Raw genomic sequence first — 22,683 nt, forward strand, 5'->3', positions numbered from 1 at the left:
GGGTAGAATTGGGTCAGGCAAACTTTTTTTTTTTTTTTTTGGGTCTTTTTGCTATTTCTTTGGGCTGCTGCCGCGGCATATGGAGGTTCCCAGGCTAGGGGTCTAATCGGAGCTGTAGCCGCCGGCCTACACCAGAGCCACAGCAATGTGGGATCCGAGCCGCGTCTGCAACCTACACCACAGCTCACGGCAACGCCGGATCGTTAACCCACTGAGCAAGGGCAGGGACCGAACCTGCAACCTCCTGGTTCCTAGTCGGATTTGTTAACCACTGCGCCACGACGGGAACGCCAAAATTTTTTTTTTTTTTAAAGAAAACATCAATGGGACCTTCACTCTTTGGAAATAGTCCTGTTCGCCCTTGAAAATTTAAATTAGCTCTCTTTTTTTGCTCTAGATGGAAAAAGTCTTTACCTGTTTTAAAAGTTATTTCTTCCTTATGGAGTTCCCACTGTGGCACAATGGGATCAGTGGCATCACTAGAGTGCCAGGAAGCGGGTTCAATCCTGGGCTGGCACAGTGAGTGAAGGATCCAACATTACCCCAGATGCCACATAGATCGTAACTGCAGCTGGGATTTGATCCCTGGCCTGGGAACTCTGTAGGTTGTGGGTCTGCCAAAAAATAAAAGGAAAAAAAGTTCTTTCTTCCTAAAAAATGAAAGTAAGGAAGAGCAAGAGAAGAATGAACTAGTGAGGGCTTTTGTTTTGTGTTTATGTACTCTGCCTCGGTTTTTTTCTAATGTCAAGTTCATGATTAAAAGTGAGGAAGTTCCCATTTTGGCGCAGCAGAAACAAATCTGACTAGTATCTATGAGGATTCAAGTTCGGTCCTGGGCCTCTATCAGTGGGTGGGGGACCCAGCGTTGCTGTGAACTGTGGTGTAGGTCACAGACATGGATTGGATCCTGAATCTCTATGGCTGTGGTATGGGCCGGCAGCTGTAGCTCCGATTCGACCCCTAGCCTGGGAATTTCCATATGCTGCAGGTGTGGGCCTAAAAAGCAAAGAAAAAGAATCAATGAGATGACATTTAATGTGTTTAGCACATTTATTGCCCAATTAGTTAGGCCCTTAATGTGCATCTACTCTCCTATTAATTTACAACTCGGACTTATTAAACTTTATAATTCTGTAGGAAAAAAATAATAGTGAAATGAAATGGAAAATTTTGGTCTAGAACTTTTAATTCAATAAATATTCTTTGGATATTCTAGGGATGATTACAGTGTTTTCCAACCGCCTAGGCTGGCACAACATGGAACTACTACTTTCCCAATTTCAAAAGCGTCTTACATTTGGCATCCAGAGGGAGCTGTGTGACCTGGTCCGGGTATCCTTACTTAATGCACAGACAGCCAGATTCCTCTATGCTTCTGGGTTTCTTACTGTGGCAGATCTTGCCAGAGCAGATGTTGCTGAGGTTGAAACTGTTCTGAAAAATGCTGTGCCTTTTAAAAGGTAAGAAGTTCCCCTTTTCTACATAGGGTTATTGAATGAAAAATCAGGTCGATTTGTAAGTGATAGATAATGTATTAAAATATTCATGCCATACTCTGTGTAAGTGGAAGAAAATAGGGCTGCTTTTCCCCCTTGAGGATTACTTTTTTGTTTGTTTGTTTATTGTCTTTTTTAGGGCCACACCTGCAGCATATGGAAGTGTCCAGGCTAGGGGTTGAATCAGAGCTGCAGCAGCCAGCCTGCACTACAGCAACAGCAACACCAGATCCAAGCAGTGTCTGTGACCTACACTGCAGCTCATAGCAATGTTGGATCCTTAACCCACTGAGTGGGACCAGGGCTCAAACCCGTGTCCTTATGGATACTAGTTGGGTTCGTTATTGCTGAACCACAACAGGAACTCCCACTTTTGTATATTTAAAATATATTTTATGACTTTAAAGACATTACTAAAAATATCATAAAGACATTATTAAAAGTATCAAAACTCTCTCCTAGAAAGACTGAGTAAGGCTAAATTACCAATGCTTTCTGATTTGATTGATCTTCCTTTTTACTATAAATATATCCAGGGCTCATCTTTTTTTTTTTTTTTTTTAATGGTCACACCAGCAGCACATGGAAGTACCTGGGCCAGAAATTGGATCCAAGCTGCAACTGTGGCAACAGTGGATCCTTTAACCCACAGCTCTGCAATGACCTGAGCCACTGCAGTTGGATTCTTAACCCACTGTGCCACAGTGGGAACTCCTCTTGCTTTTTTTGTTTCTTTTTGTTGTTTGTTTTGTTTTGTTTTTGGCTGTACCCATGTCATGTGGAAGTTCTTGGGCCATGGATCAAACTGGCACTGAAGCAGCTACCCAAGCCGCTGCAGTGATAATGCCGAATCCTTTACCCATTGTGCCACAAGAGAATTCCAAGCAAGAACACTTTATTTTTTTATATAATGATTTTTATTTTTTTCCATTATAGCTGGTTTACAGTGTTCTGTCAATTTTCTACTATACAGCATGGTGACCCAGTAGCACACACATGTATGCATTCTTTTTCTCACATTATGAGGCTCCATCCTAAGTGACTAGACATAGTTCCCAGTGCTACACAGCAGGATCTCATTGCTAATCCATTCCAAAGGCAATAATCTGCATCTATTAACTCCAAGCTCCCAATCCATACCACTGCCTCCCCCTCCCCCTTGGCAACCACAAGTCTATTCTCCAAGTCCATGATTTTCTTTTCTGTGGAAAGGTTCATTTGTGCCATATATTAGATTCTAGATATAAGTGATATCATGTGGTGTTTGTCTTTCTCTTTCTGACTTACTTCACTCAGGATGGGAGTCTCTAGTTGCATCCATGTTGCTGCAAATGGCATTATTTCACTTTTTTATGGCTGAGTAGTATTCCATTGTGTGTGTGTGTGTGTGTGTGTGTATGTGTGTGTGTGTATATATATATATATATATATATATATATATATGACATCTTCCTAATCCAATCATCAGTCGGTGGACATTTGGGTTGTTTCCATGTCTTGGCTATTGTGGATAGTGCTGCAATGAACATGCGGGTGCACGTGTCTTTTTAAGGAAAGTTTTGTCTGGATATATGCTGAAGAGTGGGATTGCTGGGTAATATGGTAGTTCTACGTATAGTTTTCTAAGGTACCTCCATACTGTTCTCCAGAGTGGTTGTACCAGCTCACAGTGCAGGAGGGTTCCCTTTTCTCCACACCCCCTCCGGCATTTGTTATTTGTGGACTTATTAATGATGGCCATTCTGATTGGTGTGAGGTGGTATCTCATGGTAGTTTTGATTTGCATTTCTCTAATAATCAGGAATGTTGAGCATTTTTTCATGTGCTTGTTGGCCATCTGTATATTCTCCTTGGAGAAATGCCTATTCAGGTCTTCTGCCCATTTTTCCATTGGGTTGTCGGCTTTTTTGCTGTTGAGTCGTGTAAGTTGTTTCTGTATTTTAGAGATGAAGCCCTTGTCCATTGCTTCATTTGAAATGATTTTCTCCCCTTCTGTAAGTTGTCTTTTTGTTTTCTTTTTGGTTTTCTTTGCTGTGCAAAAGCTTGTCAGTTTGATTAGGTCCCATTGGTTTATTTTTGCTTTTATTTCTGTTGCTTTGGGAGCCTGACTTGTGAAAACATTTGTAAGGTTGATGTCAGAGAATGTTTTGCCTCTGTTTTCACCTAGGAGCTTGATGGTGTCTTGTCTTCTATTTAAGTGTTTAAGCCACTTTGAGTTTATTTTCATGCATGGTGTGAGGGTGTGTTCTAGTTTCATTGAATTGCATGCAGCTGTCCAGGTTTCCCAGGAATACTTGCTGAAAAGACTCTCTTTCCATTTTATGTTCTTGCTTCCTTTGTCAAAGATTAGTTGAATGTAGGTGTCTGGGTTTATTTCTGGGTTTTCTGTTCTGTTCCTTTGGTCTATATGTCTGTTGTGGTACCAGTACCACACTGTCTACATGACTGTGGCTTTGTAATATTGCCAGAAGTCTGGGAGAGTTATGCCTTCTGCTTGGGTTTTTGTTCCTCAGAACAAGCAAGAACACTTTAAAATGTACTCTTTTTTTTTTTTTTTAATTTTTTTAGTTTTTTAGGACCATGCCTATGGCATATGGCAATTCCCAGGCTAGGAGTCGAATGGGAACTGCAGCTGCTGACCTACGCCACAGCCACAGCAACTCAGGATCTGAGCTGCGTCTTCAACCTTCACAATAGCTTGACAGCAACAGTGGATCCTTTACCCACTGAGTGTGGCCAGGGATTAAACCTACATTCTCATGGATACTAATCAGGTTCGTTACTGCTGAGCCACAGCGGGAATTCCAATACGTATTCTTCTTGAATGTTCTTTGGAACACTAGTTCCTCAAAAACAGTTTGTGAGAAGAGAGGACTCCTTGACACATGTGTGTGTGTTTGTGCACATTTGTGTGTGTATGACCAGTTCATTGAATAGGCTGGACTCAGCATATAATCAAGGAATAGCTGATTTTTTTCCTCAGCCACTGTTTTTTGAACTCACTGTCACATGGAATTTCAGCCAGCTCCTGTGGCTGTTTAGGCACTTTTAAGTACTAACAGTTTTATTTTCAGTTTTAAAAAAATTGTTCTAAATTAGAGCATTTCCAGTTCAGTGCTTCTTTCCTCCAAGTTTATGCCTAACACAGGCTTTGGGAGAGGGGCATGGTCAAAGGAAAGGCCTCACTGCCCATTGACGCCTCACATCCTGAACTCTACTCCATGTATTCTGGCTGCAACCCAGGTATGGTTCCTGCTAGCGGGAGCTGGTGCAGCATCCACTACAACTACTATAGGAGTTGTAACTATCCTCCAGTATAAACATGGGAGTATAGCTACCTTAGCCTAGATTCTGAAGGATGAAATCGGCTGGAGTCTTATGGATGTGCAACCCAAGCAGAGAACTACTGTAGTGTGGGGCCACTTCACAGTCCCCACCAGGGCAGTGCCTAGTGGATCTATGGGTGCAGGGCCATCCTCTGTGACCCCAGATTGGAATATCACTGCTATGTGATTTTGTTACTTTTGGGTGTGCCTCTGGCTGAAGCCTACACAGAGTATGCTTTAAAACCTACTTATAAAAGTGATGATCTTTGGAGCATGTGATTTTCACAGAATCTTTGTGTATATTCATACTTGCTTAGAAATATGTAATAAAAGTCAGAAGCTAAAAAATTCTGATGTAGGAATATATCTCTGTGGTAACAACACACCACATATCAAACTTAAACATTCCAGGGATTTATCTGAAGGCAACACACTTATAAAAACATTTAATTGGAAAAAAGTTGTAAACACATTTTGGAATCTGTTGTCTGTGATGCTAAGGCCATTATTGCCATGACTGTGCCTCCTCTGAAAGCCCAGAATCTTCATTGATCAAAATTAATGACATTAGTAATAGATCAAATCAACATTATCTGCCTTCTCATAGGACACACTGAGAAAGACACAATGTTACTCCTGAAATAGTCTTATCAAAAATGTCTAACGTTGGAGTTCGCATTTGTGGCTCAGTGGTAATGAATCCATAAGGACACAGGTTCGATCCCTGGCCTTGTTCAGTGGGTTAAGGATCTGGTGGTGTTGTAAGCTGCAGTGTAGGTCACAGACGTGGCTCAGATCTGTCATTGCTGTGGCTGTGTCATAGGCTAGTAGCTGCAACTCAATTCAAGCCCTAGCCTGGGAACTTCTATATGCTGCAGGTCGACTCTAAAAAGACCAAAAAAAAAAAAAAAAGTCTAATGAATTTAACTGTAGGAAAACATCAGAAAAACCTACATTGAGAGACATTCTACAAAATAATTGGCCACTACTTTTCAAAAATTTCAAGGTGAAAATAAATACTGAGGAACTGATTCTAATTAAAGCAGGCTAAAGAGATATGATAACTAAATGTACCACTTTATTCTAGATTGGATTAGAAAAAGGACATAAGTGGAACAATTGGTAAAATTTGAATAAGGTGTGTAGGTGAAATAGTGTTGTATTAGTGTTAATTTTCTGAATAGAAACTGAAGTATCTGGAGACCAGCCACCTTTTCATTTTTCTGTGCATAAGAGCCAGAAAACCCATTCAGAATGCAGAATGTCTCAAATAGTTTGCTATTACCAGCAATGTGCAATGAATTACATTGTGCATATGTGCTTTCATATTGTTGGCGATGTTTCTTCAGAGTAAATTCCTGGAGATGAGACTTTAAAAGGTAAGTGCATATGTTGCTTTGTTAGATTACAAATTGTTTTGCAGAAGGGTCCAGCCAAGTTGCATTTTTTCACAGCCTGTTACCCCCTTCTCAGCCTCACCAACAGAACCCATTGTTAGTGGTTGTTAAAAAACAACATTCAACAGAGTATGTTTGAAGTTCCAACTGGCTTTATTAAACCATTCATGAACACAGCATCCAATCTAGGATATTGTGAGAGTTGTACATAAAAAATGGTAGGTTTTTATAGGAAGAAGGATAAGGCAACTGGAGCTATTAACAAAAGAAAGGATTATTTTTACACCCGGGCAGGATTTTTGGGGGAAAAGGGAAAGCAATAGGGTTTTATTATGCAGATTTCCTCTTGGAGAGCTGGGGAGAGCAGGGAAGGAGGATAAACAGATTACCTCTCAATGCTGACTGGAAAATTATAGACTGGTTGATTAAGAGTACCTTTCTGGTGAAGGTCAAAACTGCAGTTAGGTTAGGTATCAAGTCTAGGTTAGGTATCATGGGCTTTAGCCATTTGGGGCTTGTAGCTTTTCTCTTTAACAATTCCTTCTTTTTCATCATACTCTCAGCCTGAGAGATGTGGTCACATCTAGAATGATAAGTTTTCTAAAGAGAAAGCACATTCATCTTCTTTCCCCATACCTTTTCTTAGCCAAAAACACATCCTGCTTCCTTGCATATGGAGATGTTTCGTTTGTTGTTTCTTGCAGCTTTAATTACATTTGAATTTTTAACTTTTGAAAACCTTTATTTCTGGTGAAAATTTAGGAACCAAGCAATTGTGGACTGTCTCTTAAACTAGCATTTTGCATCATGGCAAAATTATAAATACTCTTTATAACTTCTAGAACATGTGCTTTCTCACAGAAAATTTCTCAGCATGGCACCAAACATGTTTGCTAGTAAGCCCCTATTTTTTTTCCAAATTTTATCTTTAGTTTCTCAACAATAGGAAGCCAAAAGTGGATAAGCCTATGTTCAGTAATTAATCTTTTCATGTGTTTTATCTTATTTGGAATGATCTAAATTTTCAGTAAATTTCCATCACTTAGTCTTGGCAAAACTTTAGGGTTTCAGGCTACTGAAAAGATTTGGAAAATTTATTTAAAAAGTTTATCTAGGAGTTCCCGTCGTGGCGCAGTGGTTAACAAATCCGACTAGGAACCATGAGATTGCGGGTTCGGTCCCTGCCCTTGCTCAGTGGGTTAACGATCCGGCGTTGCCATGAGCTGTGGTGTAGGTTGCAGACGCGGCTTGGATCCCACGTTGCTGTGGCTCTGGCGTAGGCCGGTGGCTACAGCTCCGATTAGACCCCTAGCCTGGGAACCTCCATATGCCGTGGGAGCGGCCCAAAGAAATAGCAAAAAAAGACAAAACAAACAAAAACAAACAACAACAACAAAAAAGTTTATCTAGAAAAAATTTTCATTCTACTTTTATTTATTTAAGTTGCTTTTTTTTTTGGCATTTTAGGGCCACACTCTTGGCACATGGAGGTTCCCAGGCTAGGGGTCAATTCAGAGCTGTAGCTGCTGGCCACAGCTACAGCCATAGCAATGCTGGATCCTTAACCCATTGAGCAAGGGCAGGGGTCGAACCTGCATCCTCATGGATACTAGTCAGCTTTGTTTCCACTGAGCCACGACGGAAAGTCCCATTTGTTGGATATGTATATTACATATTTTTCTCAAAAATCATCATTTGTCTTTTGATTTTATTGCACTGTTTTTGCCATGCAGAATTTTTATTTTCTCTTTAGAGAAATTCTTCTAGTATTTGTATGTTTGTTTTTAGATCTTGATGCATTTAAGAATTTAATTTTGTGTATCATATTAAGTCTGGATCCAATTTTGTTTCTCAGTGGTTCTCATTTATAAAAAAGTTTGGGAGTTCCCATTGTGACACAGCGGAAATGAATCCAACTAGTAACCATGAGGATGCAGGTTTGATCCCTGGCCTTGCTCAGTGGGTCCAGGATCCAGAGTTGCTGTGGCTGTGGTGTAGGCCAGCAGCCATAGCTCTGATTTGATCCCTAGCCTGGGAACTTCCATATGTATATGCCACAGATGTGGCCCTAAAAAGCAAAAAAAGTTTATCTTCATTTCTGTGATTTGAGATGCCACCATCATATATTAAGTGTCCACATATATTTAGGTCTATTTCTGGACTTTCTGTTTATCATTTTTTCTTTTAATTAATAAGCCAGTACCATGCTTTTAGTTACAAAGGCTTTATAGTGTGTTTTAATGTCTGATAGGGTACCTTTCAGTATTGCCCTGGCTATTCTCAAATATTTGAAAGAATATGAAACTTAAAGTGCTTTTTGATATTTTATTAGAATTGGATTAAATAATAAAAACAAACTCATAATGTTGAATGAACCTATCCAAGAATAGGTAATATTTTTGCATTTGATCTAGTTTTGGTGATTTTTTAGGAGTTTTAAGATGTTTTAAAATATTTTCTTCTGGAGTTCCCATTGTGGCTCAGTGGTTAACGACTCTGACTACAGCTCCGATTAGACCCCTAGCCTGGGAAACTCCATATGCTGCGGGTGCGGCCCTAGAAATGGCAAAAAAAAACCTCATATAGGTTTTCAGGAGTTTTAAAGTTTTCTTCATACAAGTTTTGTGTATTTCTAGTTAAATTTATTCCTATTTAATCATATTGTTATTTTAATTAGTGGCACTCTTCTATATCTTCTACATGGTTATTATTTGTATATGTAAAGGCTATTGAGTTTTACATGCTTTTTTTATCCTGCTGTTTTCTGGATTCTTGTTTAAATTACTTTTATTGTTGATTCTCAAGGGCTTTCCAGGTATCTTGCCGTATCATTTGCAAATAGAGATATTTTACCTTTTTCCTAAAAATTCTTGGGTTTCTGATTGATTTTTGTTTAATTGAATTAGCTAATAGCTCTCTAATAGCTAGTGGTAATAGATAGTAGTAATAGAGATAGTGAACATTTTTGCTTTGTTTGTAATCCTAGTGGAAATGCCTCTGCTACCCTAGTAAGATACTGGCTTTAGCGGGTGTGTGTGTGTGTGTGTGTGTGTGTGTGTGTGTGTGTGTGTGTAATCACTTAAAGAAAATGTTCATTAATTGTAATTTCTTGAATATTTTTATTAGGAATGGGAATTAAATTTTATTAAATGGTTTTTCAGTATTAATGGAGATAGCCATGGTTTTTTTTGTCCCCTTATTTGCTTGGTATAGTATATTAATAGATTTCTTGATATTGAATGAGTTTTATGTTCTGGAAAAATTTCACTTGGTAGTGGTATATTATTTTTCTTACATGATGTTGGATTCTATCTGCTAATATTTAATATAGTATACTTTTGCTTCATTCATAAATGACATTAGTCTCTAGTTTTTATGTGTTTGTGTGTGTGTTTTGCACTATATTTGCTCAAGTTTTGATGTCAGCGTTTGGTATCAGACTAGCTTCATGGAAAACAGGAAGTTTTCTTTTATTTTCAGTATTTTGATACTTGTTAAAGGTTTGATTTGATTATTCTATGATGCAGTCTTGGATGGTGCCTTTTTATAGGGTTAGTTCTTTGATCACCTTCTCTGCTTTTTTTTTTTTTTTTCCCCAGAAATCTCTCTAAGTTTTCTATGTGTAATGGATTCAATTTTGGTAACCTTTCCTTCCCAAGGAAATTAGCTGTTTCATCTGGGTTTTCAAATATATTTTCATAGAGATCTGTAAATTAGTCTGTTAGGAATTTAAATATTTCTTCTATTTCAATGGCTCTTCCTCTTTTTTGATTTGTTATCTCGTAAATTTCTACTTTCGATTTTTCTCTTGATCAAATTAACTAGTGGTCTGTTTTGTAAATTTAAAAAACCAAGGATTAGTTCCCATCCCGTCTCATCAGAAACAAATCTGACTAGCATTCATGAGGATGCAAGTTGGATCCCTGGCCTCACTCAATGGGTTAAGGATCCAGCATTGCTCTGAGCTGTGGTATAGGTCACAGACACAGCTCAGATCTGGCGTTGCTGTGCCTGTGGTGTAGGCCAGCAGATACAGCTCTGATTCAACCCCTAGCCTGGGAACTTCCGTAGGCCATGGGTGCAGCCCTAAAAAAAAAAGACCCAAAACAAAACAAAAAACAAAAAAATCCCCAAGGATTTTGTTTTACTAGTTAGGTCTGATGAAAAAAAGATAATCTGTCTCATTAATTCCTTTTTTTTCCCCCTGAATTTTCTTAATTCCTACTGCTTTCCTTTGTTTTATTTTGTCATACTTTTTCAGGAAATAAGTTTATTGACATTTATATTTTTACTTTAATTAATGACTAAAATTCTTTGCATTTATTTTTTATTTTATTTTTTGCTTTAAAATATTTTTTTTTATTTTTATTTTTTGGTGGCCTCACCCATGGCATATGGAAATTTCCTGGCTAGGGGTCGAATCAGAGCTGCAGCTACCAGCTGCCAGCCAACACAACAGTTACAGCAACAGCAGATCTGAGCTGCATCTGCGACCTACACCACAGTTCAGGGCAACACCAGATCCTTAACCTGTTGAGTGAGGCCAGGGATTGAACCTGCATCCTCATGGATACTAGTAGGATTCATTTCCGCTGTTCCTGTTTATTTTAATACTATGAATTTTGTACTGTGAGTTTTCCTATGGGCTCTTATTTTAAATGTAACCATAGATTCTGATATGTAGGGTTTTCATTATGTATTTTTTTAAGGAATTGTAGAATTTGCATGTTTTCCCTTTTTGGCTGGGTGGAAGTTACTTTATTATTATTAATAATTTCTAGTTTTATTGCCTTATTATCTAAATGTGTTTATAACATTTCTATTTTATGGAATTCCCCAACAATTTCTTTATTTCCTAATATATGACCAATATAAACTAGATAGATATATTCTCTATTACAAGAGTAAAATGTTTGAGATATTTTCACAAAAATCTACCTTATTGATTATGTTAATTAGGTCTTATTCATTCTTATTTATTCTCCCTTGCCAGTTCTTCATCTGTCTTTTAATAAGAATGGTTTATTAAAATCTACTAATTTTTAATACACTACTTTCTAACTCATATAGTGCTTGCTTCATACAAATGGTTGCTTGTTATTTGGAGTATAAATATTTATAGTAAATGATATGTTATCTTTATTGTGATTTTGATTTTGAGCATTATATCGTACCCATCTTGGAGTATCCCTCATTGCTTTCTTCTTGTTTTCTTTTGCCTGGGAATTCCTTTGCCCATCTCATTATTTTTAAGTTTTTAAAATCACTTTGTGCTTTTTGTATACCACATTGAGATGTAGTTGCATTTTATTTTCTGAAACAAATTGAAGATCTTTTTTAATAGGTGATTTAATGGCATTCAAAATTGTCAATATGCATCATGTTTTGGTTTCAATTCCCTCAAATTATTTTAAAATTGTGTATTATGTGATACTTGCTATGTTTCTTTCTCTTCCTAAGGATACTGTTTGGTATTTTATTTTTAAATTTATAGAGGTATATTTTTTGTCTTAATGGATATATTTGTACTTTTTAAAGAAAGAAATAAATATTTTTTTTGGCTATGGTATGCAGTGGCTTGATGTGAGATCTCAGTTCCTAGACCAGGAATTGAACCTAGGCCGCAGCAGTGAAAGCTCTGAATTCAATCATTGGCAGTGAGTTTACTTTAGCTTTCTTTTTTCCTCACCCTTTTTCTTCCATTTTTAAAGTGCTTTATTTCTACTTTATCTTGGTATATAACTTTTGTACATTGATTTTTCTACTTTTGTCTCCACCCTTCTTGGGGTTAAGGATGGAAGGCTAATATAATCTACATTCTAGTTATTCAAATTCTTACATCTTTCTTAATGAAGTATTCCTTCCTCTTTGATTGGATGAAACTTATCCTCTAGTAGATTCCTTGAGACAGGCTTATATAATATAGAATTCTCCAAGTTCTTGTATATACGTATATATTTTTTTTGGTCTTTTTTTTTTTTTTTTTTTGCCATTTCTTGGGCCGCTCCCATGGCATATGGAGGGTCCCAGGCTAGGAGCTGAATCGGAGCTGTAGCCGCCCAGCCTACGCCAGAGCCACAGCAACGCGGGATCCGAGCTGTGTCTGCAACCTCCACCATAGCTCACGGCAATGCCAGATCCTTAACCCACTGAGCAAGGCCAGGGATCAAACCCGAAACCTCATGGTTCCTAGTTGGATTCGTTAACCAATGAGCCACAACGGGAACTCCCTCCAAGTTCTTATATATTTAAAACAGTTTTTCCATAACCTTAGTATATGAAGCACATCTTGCCTAGATATAAATACTTTTTCTATATTTTCTTTTATTGAATTGTTTGAAAATGTTTCTTTGCTTTGTACACTGTTTTTGAAAATTCTGATGGGAGTGTGATTCTTTTGCCCTTCTAAATATGTAGGCCTTGAGATTAATTTTCCCTTTCTTTGAAGTTTGATGGTTTTATTGGCATTTTAGTTAGCTATTGCTGTGGAACAAGTTACTTAAAAACTTAGTGTCTTAAACGCAACTGGTGAATATATATTAACTCAGTTTCTGCAAGTCATGAGTTTGGGAGTACTTTTTCTGGCGGTTCTGCTTTGAGCTCTTTCATGAAGTTGTAGTTAAGTTGCTAGTCAGGACTGTGGTCATCTGAAGGGTTGACTTAGATCGACTTTTAAGATGACTCACACACATGCTGGCAAGCTGGTGCTCAGTTCTCCATATGAACTTCTCCATAGAACTGCTTGTTATCCTTATGTCATGATGGCCAACTTTCCCCAGGGCGTGTGACCCAGGAGAGAGCAAAATGGAAGCGGCTATGTCTTTTATGACTTATCCTTAGTTTTTTAGCTGTTTTGGCTGGGAGGCTGACTTGGTCCCTATTACTCTTTCTTAGTTGGAAACAAGTTTCTTGGCTCCTATTTCTTCTATGATTTTTTGCCTCATCTTGTTTATCTTCTCTTCATGCTACTTCAGTTACATATACGCTTGACCCTTTAGGGTGTAGAATCTATTCATTTACTACAAAGAACACTGATATTTTATCAATCAGCTTGGCTGAGTTAAAACCTTTCTTAAAACAGGGCAATAGCTAAAATCTCTGTTCAGTTGTTGAGACTGTTACCTGGCTGCTTGGAGATTGCCTATACTTGCATAGTTTTGAGGTCAGCCAGATATTTGGGTAGAATTTATACGAAAAATTTGGGGTTCTCCTTCTCCTTCAATTCTGAAATTTCTCTCTTCACTTTGCACCTTTAAACTCTGTTTCCAATTCTGTCAATCAATAAACTCAGGTTTCCACTTAAAGATTCTGTCTTAGGGAGGCCCTCCCTAATAATACTATTTATTTACTTATTTCTTCTTTCTTTTTTTCTTTTTTTTTTGGCTTTTTTATTTTTTATTATTTATTTATTTTTATGGCCACACCTATGGCTTATGGAAGCTCCCAGGCTAGGAGTCAAGTCAGAGCTGTAGCTACCAGCCTACTCTGGTATACTCACAGTGATGTGGGATCTGAGGTGTCTGCAACCTACACCACAGCTCATGGCAACACCAGATCCTTAACCCACTGAGTGAGGCCAGGGATTGAACCCGCCTCGTCATGGATACTAGTCGGGTTCCTAACCTGCTTAGCCACAGTGGGAACTCTATAATATGTTATTTAAAGATTATAGAACCAGTCATCCTTTTCCGGTGCTCTGTATGTTTACAGAATTTGTATCACCAGTTGACATGGAATGTGGGTTTGTTTTTGTTTTTTCTTTTTATGACTGCACCTGCAGCATGTGGCTAAGGGTCAAATCAAAGCTGTAGTTGCAGGTCTACACTACAGCCACAGCAACACCAGATCCGAGCCACATCTGCAACCTGTGCCACAGTTTGCAGCAATGCTATATCCTTAACTCACTGAGCAAGGCCAGGGATCTATCCCTTATCCTCACAGACACCATGTTGGGTTCTTAACCCACGGAGCCACGATGGGAATTCCCAGAATGTATTTTAACATTTATTTTCTGATTTCCCTTGAAACTAGAATGTAAGCTCTGTGAGTGTAGCTACATTTTCCTCTTGTTCAGTGCTATTTATTCAGTTCCTAGAAAATCTCAGGTTGATGAGTAATAAAAATTTGTTGTGTTAATGAATGAATCAATGCATTAATTTATTTCTTTTCCTATCCCTTGTATAGTGCCCGAAAGGCAGTGGATGAGGAAGAGGAAGCAGTTGAAGAACGTCGGAATATGCAAACTATTTGGGTGACTGGCAGAAAAGGTTTAACTGAAAGGGAAGCTGCAGCCCTTATAGTGGAAGAAGCCAGAATGATTTTGCAGCAGGACTTAGTTGAAATGGGACTGCAGTGGAATCCATATTCTCTTTCAAATTCTGATACACACTCCTTGATCAGTAGTGAGTCAGAAGTAAAAGAACTCAAATTTATACCCCAAATTAAGAGTTCTTATAAAAGATTAACATCAAAGAAAAAAAGTAACACAATATTTAGTGACTTTTCTGTTAATCATTCACCAAATGCAGTACAAGACTTAGATAAAAGTAGAGAGCATACAAATTCTTTTTATTATAAATTTCGGGATGGGAATCAAGAACATCAGGTACATTCCATTTCCAGAGCAAGAAAACGGACTTCTTTGAATGTAAATAAAAAGAAGCTAGGAACCTCTCTGAATGAGGGGAAAACAAGCACTAAGAAAGTTGTTCAGACTCCTTTATCTGAAAAGACAAAAAAAACTTTGAATTTCAGTTCAGAAAAGATGAATACAACTTCTCAATCTTGGAAACATAGAAAGCATCCAAAACTATTGAGAGACAATAGTCCCATGAAAGACACTAGGATGCATAGAATCAATTTACAAGAGCGGACTAAGTCTAATCCTGTTCATTGTGAAGACTCATTTACCTTAGATGACAATAATATGGAATTTAGAAGTCCCGAGCCATTTGCCAAAAATGTATCTTTTGGTGCTGAGGGAAGATATAACAAAGCATTGTTCCTATCACCAACAGAACTAAGTTGTTCGAGGAACAAAAAAATACCTAATGATTTTCTTGTGGAACATTTTACCACAGAATCCCAGAGTAAAAAAGTGACTTGTAAAGCCAATAGTGAGGTTGGTGAAAATGTAAGAGGATTAGCTGTTGAGTCAGAAAAAAAAAATAAAGCACTGATACAAAATGATTCAAAAAACCAGGATGTTTATGTGAAACAACATGCCATCCATCCAATTAACCAGTGCCTGGAAAAGCATTTTGATAAACAGACAAACACTTACACTAAACTGAAAAAAATAACAGCAAGACAAATGCCCAGTGAGACAGATAGCAGTTATATGAGTACAGACTCAAATGTTATTACCAAATGTGAATGTATAAAGTTTAATGCTGAGGAAAATAAATCAAATAATCTTCAGGTATCAGGAGATAACATCAACAGCACTGAGATAACCGATGGAGTCTATCTACCAGGTGGAGCATTTGGTAAATCAAGAGGCCAGCATGAGAATATTCTGAATACCCCTAGAGTACTAGAAAAAACAGATGCTTATGCAGCAGAAAAAACTAAAAATAATCATGTTTCTGACATAGGTTTAGATCTCTCTGATTTTGAAGATAGTTTCTGCCTGGATACTCAATCAGAAAAAATAATCCAACAGATGGCAATTGAAAATACCAAGCAAGAAGGAGCAAAGGACACTAACTTGGCAACAGGAATGATTCAGAAGAGCCTAGACAAACAGAGCTCAGTGAGCTCCTTTCAGAGAGAGATTCACATTACTTTTCCTGGTGAACAGCATTCACCAGGAATGACAAATAGAAATCAGTTGAAACATAGGACTGTAGATGATGTGAAAGAAAGCACTGAATCACGTGGGGTTGATAACATGCCTCCAGAAAGCTCAATTCCTTATTCTCCAGTACTAGTAGGGGAAAATGGCCCATGTTTTAAGGGCAATGAACTTTCTGTTACTGACTCCCAATTGAATAGTTTTCTTCAAGGTTATCAAACACAAGAAGCTATGAAACCAGTTATACCTCTGGTTCCCCCAAAGAGAACTCCTACTGATATAGAAGTAGAATGTCTGGAAGTTCATGACACAAGTTTGAATTTGAGTGGGAGTTTACTGTTTGACAGTTTCAGTGAAGACTACCTCTTAAAAGAACAACTGTCTGATGTACAAGCAAAAGAATGCCTGCCTTCTGAGAAAACTTCAGTCCATTTCAGTGATTCTATATGTCTGCAACCAGGGGGCCCAATTAAAAAATCAGATATGAGTGAGAATCAAGATAATCAGCAGCCATTGTCTTGTTTCAGTGATGAGTCTATTTTATTTTCAGAAATGGATTCTGCTCAGATGGTTGAAGCTTTGGACAATGTAGATGTACTTCCTATCCAAGAAAACCATAATGCTGCAGTATCTCTTAGAGAATTAGAACTGAGTGATCCATTGATTGTGGGTAATGGTTATCCCCAAAGAGAAGTAATTGGAGCAGATAAAGATGAAAGGTCTCAAAAATCCAAATTAACTGGGGCAAAGCAAGATAATTCATTCACATGGTCAGGAGCATCATTTGATATAAGTCCAGGACTGCAAAGGATTTTAGATAATGTGTCCAGTCCTCTAGAAAATGAAAAGCTAAAATTAACCACTACAGACTTGTCTGGTTTGAAAGGAAAAAATACAGAGGTAAATGACAAACAAGAAGTGATTTCAAATTTGGAGCCAAATCAAGTGCAAGGAACTCCTTTTTCCCTTAATAATGCAGTAAAAGACAATTTTGAGGCACTGGAGAACAAGGTCATTCGTGGTAAAACCTCTCTCCTGCTTTGTAAAAAAAACCATATAGTTGATGATAATGGACTCATTCCTCCTACACCCATTCCACTATCTGCTTCTAAGCTAGCACTACCAGATACTCTTGGAACATCTTCTGTAAAACTTTGGAAAAGTAGTGGTGTTTCACAAGTTGGTGAAAGTTACTCATCTGGCTCACCTACAGATAATATAAACCAAGATTTAAGTTCAGAGAGTAGAAATGGTTTCAAAGACAACATTCCTATTGGAGATATGAGTTTCCCCCTGCAGTTGTCACAGAATGGGTTGCAATTAACTCCAGCCTCATGCAGTTCAGAAAGTTTGGCCATAATCGATGTAGCAAGTGACCAAACTCTCTTTCAAACATTTGTGAAGGAGTGGCAGAGCAAAACTCAATTTTCCATCTCACTGGCTTGTGAAAAGATCAGTAATTTGACATCTTCTAAAAGTGCTACTATTGGTGGTAGATTTAGGCAAGGTAAGAAATTTTGTTTACATTTATATGTAAATTAGTGGACTGAGATGGGACTGAAATTTTTTAGTACTGGATATTAAATGTAATATATTTGTTCAAAGTTTAATAAGTTTCTCCTATGTAGGTTTACATGTAGAACAGTCTTATTGTTCAGCACAAGTAGATTAACAATAGTTACCTGCTGGTATAAGAGATGCGGGACCTCAGGACACATGGTTAGGAAAGCTGAGCACTAAGGCCAAGAGCTCAAGCTGGGGGACTGAAAAAGTACAGACCATCAGGACTATACTTTTGTTCCTCTGGCTCAGATCCATTGTTCTACGTGGGGTCCAGTCATACCTGTATCTCCCTCCTTCCAAGTAGGCCAGAGATCCCATCTAAACAGGCTTTTTATAGCAGCTTCCCATTTTAGGCGGCTCATTGGGAGTTCCTTACCAGTGTTGTCTCACAGGACACTGACCCAGCAGTCAAGCTTATCGCTTATCGCTGCTAGGGCACCACAGCTGGTGTGGCTGGTTTAGGGGCCAGAGTTGGAACCGCGTTTGACAGCTTGATGCTTGGATATACCCAGAACCTGTCTCTCAAACAGCAGTTCTTTTGACTTTGTCATTCTGGTCCTTGTGCTGTCTAAGGCCAGAGGGCTCCTCGATGATTGTTTTCCTCATTCTTTTTATCTTGTGAGGCTCTGAAGGTCTCCACATATCCCTGCTGCTTCAACTCCCAGCCATGCCTAGAGTTACAGTGTGCTGCTAGTTACATATATATATAAAACACAGTGATTCAATATTTTTATAAGTTACATTCCATTTAATGTTGTTATAAAATAATGGCCATATTTCCTTGTGCTGTACAATATATCCTTGTAGCTAATTTATTTTATAAATAGTAGTTCGTACCACTTAATCCCCTACTGCCATTTTGCCTCCCCTCCCCTTCCTCCCCTCTCCCCAATGGTAACCACTAGTATGTTTTCCATATTTGTGAAACTGTTTGTTTTGTTGTATTCATTCCTTTATTTATTAAGTTCCATGTGTAAGTAATAACTTAACAGTATTTGTGTTTGACTTATTTCACTTAGCGTTAATACCTTCTAGGTACATCCATGTTGCAATGGCAGACATGTTGGTTTTTATTAAGCATCATTGCTTATGAATTATTTTCTCTTAAATTGTAGTATTGTTATTCACTTATATAATCACAGAAGTACATAGCAAATTGGAACTATATTTTTCACAATGTACATTAGCTATGTTTTCCAAGACTTGATCTCAAGGAGAACTTGTACCTTCACTGCTAGTCAAGAATTCTGTGCTGAAATGTTGATCCCAAAGCTTCATAGAACTCTTCCAGGTTTTCAAAGAATTGAAACTTTTGGGCAAGTAATGCCCTATATTCCTGTCTTATTTCATGACAGTCATGATTCTGTATTATGTGGGATAGGTGTAGTCAGCTTGACAGCCTATTGTGGAAATCAAAGATTTGATCAAATTTCTTAAATCCCTACCTTTATGAATGAATTTGTACATAAAGATCTGAGGCTTTTGATATTCAGTTCAGGAATGTGTTAATGACAAGTTTTATATGCTTTCAGTATTGACACTCTTTCCATTTTTTATTCAACAATCATAAAATTGAGTACATTTTCTGTGCTAGAGGTTAGAGGAATAAAATCATTCATTTTAATTTAAGAAATATGAGCCAGTTTTTTTCCAAGTATTGGGGATATAATTGTAAATAAGATAGATTAGTTTTTGACCTATGTCTTTGTGAAATTGAAAGTATATTATTTTGGAAAAAATTATTGACTCCAAATACAAAAATCATATCTAATTCTTCACTAAGAAGTAAGACTCAATTTTTTTGGAGTTTCTAAATGTTCAGAAATGCTGAGTTGGCTACAAATTTTTGTAGTGTACATGTAGCCTTTGTTTTTGTTTGAGTTATAGAAATTCAAGATGCAGATTTTGAAAAATTTTAAAAGTTAAATTTAAACATTTATTATTGTAGACCTATTTTAAGAAATCTTTGATTGATTTTTCATAGTAATAATTATTTTAATTGATGGGAAACCTAAGCAGATCTTATATGCACTTGAAAATGACTACCCACATGATGCATATTGTAGGGATTTGAAAAATTTCCTTATCAAATAAATTTTATTATTATTATCTTTGTATTAATGTTTAACTTAATGGCTTTATTTTTGGAGGTTTTTAACTATATTACTTTTGATTTATATAGTTAGTTCCCCTCAGGAAGCCCCTGTTAGAAATGATGGATTTCCCATTAAAGGTTGTGATGACATTTTGGTGGTTGGACTAGCAATATGTTGGGGTGGAAGAGATGCCTACTATTTTTCATTGCAGAAGGAGCAAAAGCATCCTGGTAAGTAATCACTATTTGGCTAAATCACCATATAATTTTAATATAACCTCTATGAGGATAATGACTCATTTGTTGAGAATAGTTTCCTGATATTTTCCTAGAATTTATTTTTAGGATTAAAAAAAGCTTTCGTTGGGAGTTCCCACTGTGGCACAGTGTGTTAAGGATCTGGCGTCTCTGTGGGGGTGTGGGTTCCATCCCAGCCTGATGCAGTGAGGTTAGGATTCACTGTTGCTACAGCTGTGGTGTAGGTCATAGATGCAGCTCAGATTGGATTCCTGGCCCAGGAACTTCCATATGCTGCGGGTGTGGCAAAAAAATATAATAATTTTTAAAAGCCTTTAAAAAGTATAGTGTGCATTGTACATATTATTTCATGAATGAACTAGAATGTTTTAAGAAGGACCCTCCTGGAGTTCTCCTGTGGCACAGCAGGTTAAAGATCTGGCATAGTCACTGCTGTGGCTCAGGTCACTGCTGTGGTATGGGTTTGATCCCTTGCCTGGGAACTTCCTTCCATATGCTGAGGAAGTGGCCAAAAAGAAGAAGCACACTACCTTACTCCCTTCTTCTTCTTCTTCTTTTTTTTTTTTTTTATTGGCTGTTTAGGGCCGCACCTGTGGCATATGGAAGTTCTCAGGCTAGTGGTTGAATCAGAGCTGCAGCTGTGGGCCTGCACCACAGCCACAGCAATGCAGGATCCAAGCCGTGCCTATGACCTATGCCACAGCTATGGCAATGCTGGATCCTTAATCTCCTGAGCAAGGATTGGACACTCATCCTCATGGCTACTAGTTGGGTTCTTAACCCACCGAGCCACAACGGGAACCTCCCTTTACTCCTTTCTGCTTGTCTGTTAATACTGCGCTTTTTTCCTCAGGGGTGGTGGAGCCTTAAGAACTCCCTGGCCACCTTAAAGATTTGTTTTTGAAGACCGGATCATGGCAATTTCTTTCCAGACTTTTTCCCTTCTGTGGGCTGTGTCTGGAACTCATTTAGAGGCAGTGACGAGTGAGACATCTGCAGTGGTTGAATCACAAAGGCTTTGGAGAAAACTTTGGAATTAAAATAATATGATCTAGAAATATCTTGTGATCTGATTGTGGTTGTTGGATACCTAGCTGTTATTTATTTATTTTAGACAGGACTAGAATTAATAAGGAAACATTGTAAAAGATGATGTATAGGGAGTTCCTGTTGCGGCTCAGTGGAAACGAATCCGACTAGTAACCATGAGGGTGCAGATTCCATCCCTGGCCTTGCTCAGTGGACTAAGGATCTGGTGTTGCCGTGAGCTGTGGTGTAGGTCGCAGACACAGCTCAGATCCTGAGTTGCTATGGCTGTGGCATAGGTTGGCAGCTGTAGCTCAGATTAGACCCCTAGCCTGGGAACTTCCATATGCCGCAGGTATGGCCCTAAAAAGCAAAAAAAAAGATAATGTATAATGTCTGTTCCTGAGTAAGCATGAAGTATTTTTAGTTGTTTTGTAGGAAAATATGTTGAGTCAGTAGTTACTTGAATTTCTACTTCTTTTATTTTAGATGTAATATTGTACTTTCATACTAAACTGCCCTTTAAAAGGAGTTCCTTTAAAACTCATTCAAAGTGACTTTTCTGTCTTTAATTCTACATTCTGAGAAATGTAAATTTATTTTTTAGGAGTCTTAATATTTAGAATTTTCTCCAGCCTAATTAAATAGAGCATTATAGTTCACCTAGCTCAAACCTTAATTTTTAGATTACAAAGCACTGCATCTATTTCATCTGTATAGCCAATATGACCTGGATAAGATAAGGTCATGCTTAACTAAACTCTGAGGCTTCTGAGTCTTTTTCATTCTTGGCACTAAAGATTGCTCCTTCAAATGAATGTATGTACTTTTTGCTTTAAGACTCTTTTTTTTTTTAAAGAAATTAGTGCCAGTTTGGCACCCCCGTCTCTGGATCCAAGCCTGACTGTGAAAGAGAGAATGTGGCACCTTCAATCTTGCCTTCAAAAGGAATCTGATAAAGAACGTTCTGTTATCATCTATGACTTCATCCAGAGCTATAAAACTCTTCTTCTGTCATGTGGTATCTCCCTGGAACAAAGTTATGAGGATCCTAAGGTACCCTGTCTTATTTTAAAATTTTTTACATATTGGAAAAAATATATATATGTATTTAATGTTTACGGTTAATTCTTAAATGACTTGGTATTTATTTAGCTCCAACAGTGCAGCTTAAGTGTTTTAGAGTAGTTACTCTTTGGTCCAGTAATTTCATCCACCCAGAACAGGATACAGGAGTTCCCATTGTGGCGCAGTGGTTAACGAATCCGACTAGGAACCATGAGGTTGCGGGTTCAATCCCTGCCCTTGCTCAGTGGGTTAACAATCCGGCGTTGCTGTGAACTGTGGTGTAGGTCGCAGATGTGGCTCGGATCCTGCGTTGCTGTGGCTCTGGCGTAGGCTGGCAGCTATAGCTCCAATTAGACCCCTAGCCTGGGAAACTCCATATGCCGCAGGAGTGGCCCAAGAAATGGCAAAAAGACAAAAAAAAAAAAAAGAATTTTCATTCTAGTTATAAGTTCTAAATTTTCTGTCTCATAGTAAATTAGAAATGAAAGGAGAGCCGTCAGATTTAGATACATGATAGCAGGATGTTTCAGATATCCATGAGGATAAATGCAGAAAATAGTAAAAGATATAGATATAAAAGATCAAGAAGGATAGTAGTTGGGGGACATTTAGCATAGGAACAAATCACTTTCCTAGCCCCTGCAAACTTTTCCATGTG

General features: G+C 37.9%; 1 protein-coding gene across 1 annotated transcript in view; it reads left to right on the forward strand.

Annotated features, from left to right (window-relative positions):
- The window catches only part of POLQ (DNA polymerase theta), a 127,496-nt gene that overhangs the window by 54,539 nt on the left and 50,274 nt on the right, over positions 1–22,683 (forward strand). Inside the window, exons 15-18 of the mRNA XM_047791315.1 lie at positions 1,217–1,460; positions 14,404–17,522; positions 19,761–19,904; positions 21,817–22,013. Coding sequence (XP_047647271.1) covers positions 1,217–1,460; positions 14,404–17,522; positions 19,761–19,904; positions 21,817–22,013 — 3,704 coding nt within the window. The remainder of the gene's footprint in view (positions 1–1,216; positions 1,461–14,403; positions 17,523–19,760; positions 19,905–21,816; positions 22,014–22,683) is intronic.

Source organism: Phacochoerus africanus, chromosome 1 (assembly GCF_016906955.1).
Source record: "Phacochoerus africanus isolate WHEZ1 chromosome 1, ROS_Pafr_v1, whole genome shotgun sequence".
Classification (NCBI taxonomy): domain Eukaryota; kingdom Metazoa; phylum Chordata; class Mammalia; order Artiodactyla; family Suidae; genus Phacochoerus; species Phacochoerus africanus.